Here is a 12837-nt window from a genome sequence, read left to right as displayed (position 1 = left end):
AACATTTTTGTCTCATCTTCCTGTCTCAAACCAGATGATGGGATCTCAGAAGTGAACCAAAAATAACACCCCGAAAGCAATACGACTTCATCCTGATTGTTTACATATGATTTATTGGTATTGTTTATATATACTAGGGCATGCCCGTACTATATATATATCTAAAATTATATCCCCCCCCCTATTTACATGAAATGGTTTGGTCCAAAGCGAACGGCTTGCGAGTGGTGACAATCCCCCCCCTCTATTTACATGCAATGGTTCGGTCCAAAGCGAACGGCTTCCGGAGTTTGGTAAAGAAATCGCCATCGCGTACACAAACGCGCAGGAAAGCGAATGAATCGCAAATTCGTTTTTATTAGTTGTAAAACATAATGCCCAATTATTCAATTAGCGCCAACGTATTTTGGCTGTTTGCAATTTAATCGCAAGGCAAAGTAGAAAGAGAAGAGGGGAAAAAAGAAAAGCCTTGCCTTGCTGCAAACAGCTGCTGCAAACAACAACAACAGGGAAGGCTGCACTGTCCGGAAGTTGGCATATCGCAGTTACGATTATTTTAGTGTTAATGGCCAATTATTCAATTAGCGCCAACGTATTTTGGCTGTTTGCAATTTAATCGCAAGGAAAAGTAGAAAGAGAAGAGGGAAAAAAAGAAAAGCCTTGCATTAACGCATTAACGCTTGCATTGCATTAACGGTTCGGCACACGTGATAGCTCGCTGCTCTCTGATTGGTTGAAGCGTTTTTTGGACATAGCTCGGTAGGTACTTGTCCGATTAATTTCAAACCTTGAAAAGGCACATCCTCGGGTCCCCAGCAATATACCTGGCAAGTTTCAAGTATATCGGACCCGTGGTTGTCGAGAAACAGCGGTCACAGACAAACACACAGACACACAGACACACAGACACACAGACACACAGACACACAGACACACAGACACACAGACACACAGAGATTACTGGAATTATAGATAGATATATATATATATATATATCTTTCCTCATTTTATTTTACAAATGATTGAAATGTATGTGCACACACACACACACACACACACACCTCGTTTTTTCATTTCTGTTCCTCACAATTCTATCTCTCTCTTTTATTCACACACACACACACACACACACACACATACACACACACACACACACACACACACACACACACACACACACACACACACACACACACACACACACACACACACACACACACACACACACACACACACACACACACATTCCACTTCGTCCTCATGTGTAGAGTGGAATGCACATTGCAATGTCTCACCCAGCAGCCAGAATTGGCTCATTCTTGTTCAAATCGAGCCCCAAGGGCAGGCTACACAGCCGCTTAGAGAAATAGCTCTGACTACACAAAGCGGCTCTTACTCTCCAAGCGATGAAGAAATTTGTAGTAACCTGCAGCATTTGGAAATTCTGGCCAATGGAATGGATCAAACTGTAACCATCATAATTCCTGACAATTCCACAGGAAGGACACAAGGAAATGAATGGTAGGTGGTGCTAAAATGGAAAAGGTGTTGAACAAACTGAAGCTTCATGTGCAATGGCTTGTTATGACACTGGCATTCCACAGGTTACGAGTTTAAATCTCACTGTGGCAACAGTGTGCAAAATAAACTGAGAACGCAGAAAACTTGGGTGAAGGCACATTGTACAAATCAAAATGATTTACATACTCTTTCTGAAAAAAAAAAAAAATGGACGGTCAGCATCCAAAAATGCCATCGGTATTTTCAAGCCCATATTTTTTCACAGGCATGCCAGTGGGATTTGCGGGACGGGAGAAAAAAAAGGAGCAAATCCAAGAAGGAAAGCACACACAAAAAGGAAATAGAGAATACAAAATTGACCATTTAAATAAAATGGCTGTCAAGGAGGAATGGGCAAAGGACCTAAACGACGCCAGATGCCATCGGCATAGCGTCAGTGGTGGTTGGAATGGAATGTTGGGGGGTGGTGTGGGGGGATTTGTGGGAGGGGAGTATAAACGGTAACCCGCTAATTGGATAAAAGCTTAGTACACCTGCAATTACAGCTTCACTTTATGTTGTTCACCAACAATTGCTCTCATAGGCTATTTTCCATGTGCTAACTGTTTGGTTATGCAGGTATTCCCTCCCCCCATACACAAAATTATTCCCCCAAAATACGATATAAAAAAATACTTATTCCCCAAACATAAAAAAATATATATATTGGTCTTCTCAGTTGTCCCATTACAATTCAAACAATCCACTTCAAATGGCTGTGGACAATGAAAATCATGGCTCAACAAATGTCATTAACATCCATGTAATCCTAAAGATAAATTAATCCGGGAATATTTCCAACCAAAAACCAAAGGAAGTACAACACTATTCCCCCTCCCCAACCTCACCCTCCTCTTACTAAATTAAAAACTCTTCCTCCACCCTTACCAACACTGAAGACAAAAGAAGTGCCAATGCAAATAAAACTAGAACGGTGCTCGGTAGAGCGCATACCTCTGCTAAACTGAACAGTTTACTTTTAGTATCTCACTGACAGGCCGGATCTGGATTCGGACCTGACCCAAAATCTAATCGGCTTGTTCTTATCATCCAACCAACTCGTCTACCAAGTTTCGTCTGAATCTGTTAATAACTTTTTGACATATCGTGCTGAATATCGTTTTTGGCCCTATCTGTAAATGGTGAAGAATCACTTAGAAAATACTATTATCTAGATCTGGATCCGTATCTTCAACAAAATCAAACAATTTCATCCTTGTCACACACCCAACGGGTCTATCAACTTTCTTCCAAATCTGTCCATAGCTTTTTGAGACATCCTGCTCATAGACATGCACACGGACAAACAGACAGGGGAGAAAACATAACCTCCGTCCCCTTTCAGTGGTGGAGGTACTTCTCATATCCAGGTCCGGATAATCACCAAAATTGAATCAATTCATCGTTGTCACACGCCCAATCAGTCCACCACGTTTTGTCGGAATCCGTACTCAACGTTTTGAGACATCATGCTGTACAGTTTCTCATTTCTGGCCCCATCTCTCAATGGTGAAGAATCAATTTTTTAAAAATGAAAAATACTCGTATCCGGATCTGGATCTTCATCAAAATCTAATTAATTCGTCCTTGTCACATACACAATCTATCCACTAAATTTCGTCCGAATCCACCCGAATATTTTGAGATATCCTGCGCACAGACAGACAAACAAACAGGGCTGAAAAGATAACCTCCGTCCACCATTGGTGGAGGAGGTAACAACGCTGAGACTTCACAACATTAAATGCCTGTACCTTCAACTTGTCCCCATGGCAACGAAAGTGAAGCCAACCCTCCTTGGTCACATCGGCTGCACGAGACAGATTTACGATGTCAGATGTAGACTTTCGTCGCGTGACCAATGGCTCTTCCTGAGGCTCAGGACTCTCCACAATCTGAGAAAATGAAGAAAGCAAACCTTGTCAAAAAACTGCCATGGCAATCCAATCTGCATTGGGCTTTGCATAATATTACTTTTCGAAAGGTCATTTTTCTGTTCAGGAAGATTTGATTGCTGATAGATACAACGAGATTGTAAGGAAATCCAAGCAAACACTGGAAAAGCAAAATAAATAATTATTGAATGTGTATTATATTTTAAAATAGTAAATAATTTTAAAATTTTTATTTTATTATTATTCTCTCCAGATCTTCAAGACAGCTATTCACCAACATCTCAAATCACCTCCATCCAAAGCCAAGCTCGTTTCTAACCCCATTAACCCTACTTCCCCCCCAAAGCCAACGTGATCTTTCTAAGTCATGAGGTTTTCCTTCCTGAGAGTTTACTTCTGTGTCCATCTTGTCCACCCCGGGTGCCTTTCCCAACCCCTCATTCCTCCACACATCCCTTATTTGTCTAAATCTCCCTCTATTTTGTCCGTCAACTCTGCTGTTGGGTTAGAATAGAGCATGCTTTTATTCTGTCAAGTTACACAGTGTTACTAACCAATGCCGATAATCAAGTTTCCTGCTTTCAGGCATGTGCTGAAAATAAAGATGGAAGCAAGTGAGTTAACAAAGGGGGTGGAACAGCAAACAATTATTATATTTCTGATCAACAGAAATATCAAGCCTTGTGAGATTCAGATGACTGACTGCACAGTATGGCGATTATTGCCTTTCAAGGACATCTGTATTTGCATGGTGCAAGTCATGAAAAAATGGAAGTGAGAGTGTACAAAATGCAATAACACAAGTTCCCTTAGGCTTAGAAGGAACTTCAACCAGGAGGAGGTCATTGGGCCCATAAAGTATTTGCAATGTTAGCCAACCGATGGTTGTTTGTCCTTGCTCTATCCTTTATTTTAAATGTTGAGCATCAAGCAAGGAAGAAGCAAGTACCATTTCAGTCTTTGATATGACTCGGCTGTGGTTTGAACCGTCGACCACCCAGACTCAGAGCGGACGTTCTCAGCATTGCGCCACAGAGTCTGGGTCACCACGAATTAACCATATGCTGCAAAGAAGCCCTGTACTAGCTATGTGCACATCCTAAAAAAAGCACTCCACACTTAATGTTATGCAAAAGCTCCCACTCTGATGGGATACATATATATCCAAAGTTGGAGAACGCAAATTTTAGAGCAAATTTTTGGAGAACGCTGAATGCAAACATTAATTGTAATAACACACATAGAAGCTTTGTGGAAAGAATAAAACGAAGTCCAAGTCAACTTCGAAGCACTCTTGTACATGCCATGAAAGGGAATTTGTTGGGGTTAATCTTAATCACATGTACTTATGGGTACACCATGAACAAATCTTTTTTAAAAATAGGGGCAATACCCCTGGGTGCTCACCTGGTAGAATAAAGCAGTATACCACACTGAGTAAAACGTATTTTAAACAGTATCACGGTATTTTGAACCAATTTCAATGGTTGTGAGAAGGCAGGGCAGCATGTGGAATCATACTACAATAATCATAGGTATTTTTGTTTGTTTGTTTGTTTAAAGTCTTATTTTGGGGGGCAAACCCTAAAATAGACCCCCTCCCCCTGTATACTTCCTTAGACCCTGATTTTTCTAATGCCTTGAACAAACATTGGTACACCTTGAACAAACAAGTTGTGATCAAGTTTCATCGAAATTGTGTGTGTAGTTTCTGAGAAGAAAGCAAATACCTATTTTGGGGGGCAACCCCCACTCCCTCCCGAAGACCCCCTTAGAGCCCGATTTTTTAAATGCCGGGAACAAATTCACAGGTGGTGTGAACAAATTCACAGGTACATCACAGGTGATGAAGGTTGAAGTAAAATTTCATCGAAATCGTGTGTGTAGTTTTAGAAAAGAAAGCAAATACCTATTTTGGGGGTTCAAACCTGGATCCCCTTTGACCCTCCCATGAACCCCCTTAGACTTCGATTTTCTTAGTGCTGTGAACAAACTTTGGTACATCACGGGTGATGAAGGTCGTCGTCAAGTTTCATCAAAATAGTGTGTGTAATTTCAGAGAAAAAAGTAACTTCCTATTTTGGGGGTTCAAACCTGAATCCACTTTGTCCCCCGGTAGACCCCCTGAGACACCGATTTGTTAAATCACGTGAACAAACTTGAATTGCAACATAACAAATATCATTTGTGCCAAATTTGGTCACAATCCCATCAGCAATTTCAGAGAAGAAGTTGCAAGTGTTTACGGACTGGAAGACTGACGGACGGAAGACGCGCCATCACATAAGCTTCCCGGAACTACGTTCCAGGTGAGCTAAAAATCAGTTATATTATCTGGTAAATCACTCAGTGTAGGGGCGTGAACCAACCTTACTGTTCAATGCAAAACAAAATAACTAATGATTCTTGTTTATAAAGTTCTCACATAAACAAACATCTGCACATGTGGAAGGAAATTATTTTAATAAAACGAAATATATACTTACACCTTCAGAGAAAAAACTTTTTAACTTCTTTATACTTGGCACTCTCTTTGGCGGTTTCCTTCACAGATATTGGGGTTGAGGGAATGAACAGATTAAATCAAACAATGGATATCAAATGTGTGGAAGCACAAAAATATATTGTAACAATTGGACAGAAACAACAACAAAAACCGATTCAAACCTACAGTGATGTCTTCCCGTCTTCACAGATCTCATCCAGGCCCTCATCATAAGACTTTGAACGTTCACCACCTGTGGCCATGAGGTATGAGGATCGCCGGCTCCCTCGCAGGACCTCATCTGCAATGACAACCAGTGATGTAAGGTGAGAGAGAAGCAGCACCCCCTCCGCGATTGAACACCACCATTTTCATCCCACAGTACAACATTGGCCACAATAATAATTCCATGCATTGTGACATTTAGAAATAAAAATTAATTTCACAAATTCACTTTAAAATGAATGATTGGTAGGTGCGAGCAACAAAGTTCAAATGAAAGGCCATTTAGCATGAAGCATCTGGCTCGAACTTCAAACTCAGTAGTACAATACCACAGTTCAGTACAATACCATTTGGGACAATCTTGTGTCCCAAACCCATCCCTCTCTGTACCCACCATACCCAGTCGTACCCAGCTGCTCCTGGACTCCGTGTCCTTTCCTCCTGACAAGGTGGAAAAGTTTCTGTCAACCCTCGACTCTGATTCTGCAACTGGACCCGACGGCATCAGCCCACGGGTCCTAAAATCCTGCTCTGCCGCTCTATCTCACCCTCTCTCTGTTCTCTTCACCCTCTCTTTTGCTCAAGGTCAACTGCCATTTGCTTGGAAATCAGCCAACATCACCGCTTTGCACAAAAGGTGCAAAAACAGATCCTAGCAACTACAGACCAATCAGCCTTCTCCCAATTATCAGCAAAGTCATGGAATCCATCATTGCTTCGGATATGAAATCTTTCCTCTTCTCCAATGGCTTGATCTCTGATCATCAATTTGGTTTCAGACCAGGTCACTCTACTCTGGACATGCTGCTTCTGCTGTCTCAACAATGGATGGAGGTCCTCAATGCCAAACAGGAAATTAGAGCTGTCTCCCTCGACATATCACGTGCCTTCGATACGGTCTGGCACCCCGCTCTGCTCACCAAACTCTCCTCCTTTGGTATCCATGGAAATCTCCACGCATGGCTGGCGGACTTCCTCTCTAGTCGTCGTCAACGTGTGGCCCTGAATGGGTTTCTCTCATCTCCTCTTCCTGTTCAGGCTGGAGTTCCCCAAGGCAGTGTTCTGGGCCCTGTGCTTTTTCTGGTCTTCATCAATGATCTCTCTCACTCTCTTGAAAATCCTCTCTATCTCTTTGCTGATGACTCCACTCTCTGCCGCTCCATTCCTCTTCCCTCAGATCGGCAGTCTGCAGCCTCCTCACTCTCTGAAGACTTGGACAAAATCACAGACTGGTCAAACAAGTGGAACATGTCTTTCAATCCTGACAAATCTCACACTCTTACTATGTCTCTCCGAAAAGATCGACTGGACAACCCTCCCATCTACTTTCTCAACAATCCTCTCCAAGAAGTTCTGTCGCTCAAGCTTTTGGGTCTCACTATCTGCCATGATCTTTCTTGGGAAAACCACATTTCCAAGCTGGCCTCCAAAGCCAGTCGCCGACTGGGCATCCTCCGTCGTGCGAAGTCCTTCCTCGGCACACCTGAGCTCCTCACCACATACAGTACAAGGCTTTCATCCGCAGCTCAATGGAATACTGTTCTCCCCTATGGGCCGGTGCTCCTGCCTCACACCTAGCTCGGCTTCACGCTGTTGAAACCAAAGCTTTCAGAATTATTGGAATCTCCCGCGATGAAGCTATCTCTGAGGGCCTTTCACTCACTCACCGCAGGCAGGTAGGTGGTCTTTCTGTCTTCTGCCGACTCCTCTCCGGCCTTGCACCCCCAGCTCTCTCTGTGCTCTGTCCCCCAAATATTCCTACAGGTCGCACAAGATCTGCCAGCAACCCTCTGATGGTTAAACTGCTGAAATCTCGGCTCTCTGCTCATCTTCACTCTTTCATTCCTCTTTTCTCCCGCCTCTGGAACAAACTCCCTCAGTCCCTTCAATCCCACTCCTCCCTCCAGGTCTTTAAAACAGCTGTTCACCTCACCCCCATCACATCACACCTCTCTTTCGCTATGTGCTTTGCAATCCTGAATACTGCTTTCTGACCCTCTTCCGAATCCAAGCGTTCTCCGAACATTTTCCTACATGCCTCCTGCACCTTTGCTACCTCTTTCTTTGCAGCCTTCCTGGCTGCCTTATAACTTTCATGCTCTGCTGTTTCTGCTCCCGTACCCTTCGCCTTCTGCCACTCTTTGAACTTCTTCCTCTTCTCGTCAATCCTCTTTCCAACCTCAACATCCCACCACCATGTTTCCGAGTGCCTCGGTGGTCCTTTTGTCCATCCACATACCTCACCAACGGCTCCCAACAGACTAGCTTTCATTGACATCCAACCACTTTCAAGCTCAACCACATCATCCTCTACCCCACTCAGCCTCTCTTTTAATGCCTCCCTTACTGTCACCTCTTTCAACCTCCACACCTTCATTCTCGGTTGGTACTTCACCCGCCGAGCTCTCCTCGCACCTTTCACCCTTATGTCGCAGACAACCAAGTGGTGCTGTGAAACAGCCTCCTCCCCCGGGATCACCTTTTTGTCCCGGAGGTGCCCCCTATCTCGCCGACGCACCATCAGGTAGTCAACGGTTGTCGTCGACCCACCTGACGTGTATGTAACAAGCTTATTGTCCTCTTTCTGGAACTGAGTATTACAAATCAACAAATCAGCTCCATCAGCAAACTCCAAAATCCTTTCACCTTCTCCATTTCTCACACCATATCCGTAACCCCCATGAACTCCCTCAAAACCATCCATACTCCTTCCCACATGTCCATTCAGGTCTCCTCCCACCACAACAACTTCCTCATCTTTCACGTTTTCCATCAGCTTCTCTATCGCACACCAGAACTTGTCCTTCTCTTCATCGCTTCGACCAACCTGCGGAGCATATCCCGAGATGACGTTCACCAAGAGCTTTCCAATCATCATTTTCACCATCATCAACCTATCACTCACTCTAGTCACACTCACCACACTGTCTACAAACTCCTCAGAAAACAGGACACCAACACCATTCACGCCCTCCGGGCACCCTTGCCACACAAACTTGTATTTCTGTCCCTGCCTACCCTTCACCATTCTCACACCACTTCCCTTCCATCTCGTCTCTTGCACACAACATATGTCCACTCTTCTTCTGACCAATACTTCCACCACTTCTCCTGATCTCCCTGTCATTGTCCCCACATTCCATGTCCCAAACCTCAGAAACCGATCTCCACTTCGGGCTGCACCCTGCCCATATGTACTTGTGATTGTCATGGTTCTCTTTTTGAGGCAATGTTTTTATGGCCGGATGCCCTTCCTGACGCCAACCCTCTTAGTCGTCTCTTACGACACGCAGGGATACGGTGTACCTATTCTGACCAGGGTACACACTGGGAAACGTTTAAAACATGTAAATTCTGGGGGGGGGGGGGGGGGGGGCGTCAGCATCACGGCTGCGGTTTAAACATATTCCAACAATATCCAAACAGAACCATGAAAAAACAATCCGGGAAAAGTCTCCAAGCGAGAACGTGGATTTGAGAAAGAAGGAGCAGAGGCGGAAGAAAACGAGATACAGGGGGCGGGGCACAAGCCGAGACGAGGAGGAAAGCGAACAAGCACGTGTCCGGGAGGAGAGAAAGAATCAATATATAATTCTTTGTCTCAGGATGTGAGGTGAGGGGGAGAAAACAAAATAAAAGAAACAAGCAATACAGCGAAGGAAATAACCCAAACCGACAAAACACCGAAGGGGGGAGGGAAGCCCCAAGTCACCAGGCCGCGCACGAGGTACGACTCAGAAAACGATTAACTACACACAAGTTTGCACGAACCACAAACCAACACCAACTAGAAACACACAATAACACGTACACAGCAAAATAACCAGTGGAAATTTGACAAAGACAAGAATGGGAAAACACTCAAACTTCGATGCCGTGGAGAGCTCGAAGCACGCCTCACTCACCCGAGGAACCGGAAGAAGCTTCCAAACCAAAGAAGAAGAAGAAACCAAAAACTGATAAACGGATGCTTTTTCATATTCCCGACAGGTGAGAGATTGAAGCCAGTGGTGAGGCTTACCAGTATCGTGAGACAACTGTCTGCTCATGGTTGCAGGACTAGTGGGTGGTAGAGAAAGAGAGGGTGTGGGGCGTGATGATGCCGATACAACTGACGAGGCTGATATTGGCTCACTGTCATCTGTAGTGGGGCTACCGGGCTCATCTGTAATAAGGCAAAACCGTAAAGGACAAATAAAGTGATTAGAAATTCCAAAGACCAAACTAGTACGATATTTTTTCCAAGATATACAACTGTTAATTTTAAAAAAGCTAAGATAGATAAAATAAAATAAAACTAGAAAGTATCTGAAAATGCAAACCACATCCGTGTTCACTTTGTATTCAGCCTTTTTCTTCCATATGCTAAACATGGCAAAAACAGGGGAAAAAAATACGAAAAAAACGATTTTATGTGACCTTGACCTTTTGACTTCAAAACCAATAGGCTTCAGTGACCCAAAATGCAAACCCTGCTCAAATTTCAAGTCAACCAGATGAAAATCGACGATTTTATGCAACCATTACCTTTCATCTTTTGATGCAAAATAACAATTGGCTTTTAGCTTTTGATTGCTGAAGCAATTCAGTGACCCAATCTGCAAATTCTTAAAATTTCAGGTCAAATGGATGAAAATTTATGCTTGTATGTGACACTGACCTTTGACCTTTTGACCAAATTATTAATTTGTCTTCTCCATATTATCATAACAAAGCATTGTTGAAAATTTGATTACAAAAGTTCAAATGGTAAAAGGTTATGGCGCGGACAAACACACAAGCAGACAGACAGACAGACAGACAAACAGAAGTGATTGCAAAACCCCATATCCCGCTGCATGGGGGATGGGCTAATAAACTCGACAAAAACGACAATAACCACAAAAATGCCTTACCTGAAGGTAGCAGCTGTCCACCCTATCCAAACAACCCCACACCTGCCTCACCAAAATTAAACATTTGTGTGGAATTACTTCAGGTGGGTGGTCCAACTCTTGCTTATTGGCACCATATGCACTCATTCATGATACAACAACAACAACAACAACAACAACAACAACAACAACAACAACAGGCATTTTAAGGCCATTTTCCCTGCAAGTGCGGGGGTTAGCCTTGCGGCCCCCATGACCATCTTCTCCATTTTACCCTATTTTCTGCATCTCCCCTTGTTAACTAACCCCCATTGCCCGCATTTCTTATTCGACCATCTTCAGCCAACTCTTTCTAGGTCTTCCCCGTACTCTACTTCCTTCTACATTCATTTCCATCACTCTTCTCAACCAGTCACTTTCATCCTTCCTCAACACATGACCAAACCATCTCAAACTGTTTCTCTTCACAGCATCCATCACAGGCTCTATTCCCATCTTTTTTCGCAATTCATCATTTGTCTTCCTCTCTCTCAACGATACTCCACATGTCCACCGAACCATTCGCATTTCCACCCTTTCCAGCCTTCGTTGCTGCTCTACGTTCATTACACGTGTCTCGCTCCCATAAATCATAACACTTCTCACACATGCAGCATACACCTTTCCCTTCAGCTTCAATGACACTCCCCTCCTCGTCAGCACGCCACTCAGTTCCCGAAACTTCTTCCATGCACATCTCACTCGAGCAACCGTTGCCGAGTCTGATACACTTTCTCCATTCAGCATGTCTCCAAGGTAACAAAATGTTTTCACACCTTCCAGCTTCACGCCGTCTCCAAGATCCAACTCAACATTTCCTCCATCTGCAGCTCCCTCTGTGCACACCTTACACTTGAATGTAGCTGCCACACTGGTTAATGACCCTCTCAGACCACTACATTTTTGATGAACCCACTCAGCGCACATTGTACATTGAATGGAATTCACTCCGACACCCTTCCTGCACACAGCACAAGGCCACTTCCCAGTTCTTTCCACCTCACCACATGCTTTACCATTTGCCATCACCTTCGTTTTTCCGATATTCACCTTCAGACCTTTTGTATCCTTACATTCCTTCCACTTGTTAATCTCCTCCTTCAGTCCATCCATACTTTCTGCAATCAACACCAGATCATCTGCATACAACAACTCCCATGGTAAACCCTCCTTTACATTCTGAGCTAGCACCTCCATCACAGCTACAAATAGCAGTGGACTTAGTACCGACCCCTGATGCACTCCCACCTTCACCTCAAACTCACCACTGTTCCCGTCCTTCGTCCTTACAGCTGTGCACGCTCCTTTGTACATTGCCATCACTACTCTGATCAACCATTCCTCCACTCCTAACTTCCTCAATGCCCATGTCACCACTTTTTTTTCTTTTTTTTGTATACAAGGTCGAGGCTCGTGAAAGAGCTAACATTAATCACACAAAAAGTCAAACCGACACATAAAACACAAAAAATAAGGGGAGCGGTAGACAAGATGGGGAGAGGGGGAAGGACACAAACACAACATTTGAGAGCAGGGACATCGTGAGAAATGTTTTAGGGGGAGGGCTTGGGGGGAGGTGGGAGAGGTATAAAACATATGAATACTGCAAGGACTTCCAGGAAAGAAGTTGGAATTAAAAAAAAAAAAAAAAAAAAGTGTATCTGGGGTGAATTAGCAGGGGAAGAAAAGATCAAGGTTTTGGATGGGGGAAGATAAGAGATGGTGGTGAATAGCTGTTTTAAAGACCTGGAGGGAAGTG

At 43.8% G+C, this 12837-nt stretch overlaps 1 protein-coding gene across 5 annotated transcripts in view; it reads right to left on the bottom strand.

Moving 5' to 3' along the window:
• The window catches only part of ARHGAP21 (Rho GTPase activating protein 21), a 176340-nt gene that overhangs the window by 86618 nt on the left and 76885 nt on the right, over positions 1-12837 (bottom strand). For all 5 annotated transcript variants that reach the window (XM_078780267.1, XM_078780265.1, XM_078780266.1 and 2 more), the window contains 4 exons: positions 10187-10330; positions 6127-6241; positions 5942-5999; positions 3315-3455 (listed from right to left, as the gene is read on the bottom strand). In XM_078780267.1, the coding sequence (XP_078636393.1) occupies positions 3315-3455; positions 5942-5999; positions 6127-6241; positions 10187-10330 (458 nt within the window). The remainder of the gene's footprint in view (positions 1-3314; positions 3456-5941; positions 6000-6126; positions 6242-10186; positions 10331-12837) is intronic.

The sequence above is a fragment of the Myxine glutinosa genome, chromosome 6 (genome assembly GCF_964187855.1).
Source record: "Myxine glutinosa chromosome 6, kmMyxGlut1.1, whole genome shotgun sequence".
NCBI lineage: Eukaryota > Metazoa > Chordata > Myxini > Myxiniformes > Myxinidae > Myxine > Myxine glutinosa.
Note: the sequence above shows the minus strand (reverse complement) of the source record. Positions and strands in the feature narration are given on the sequence as shown.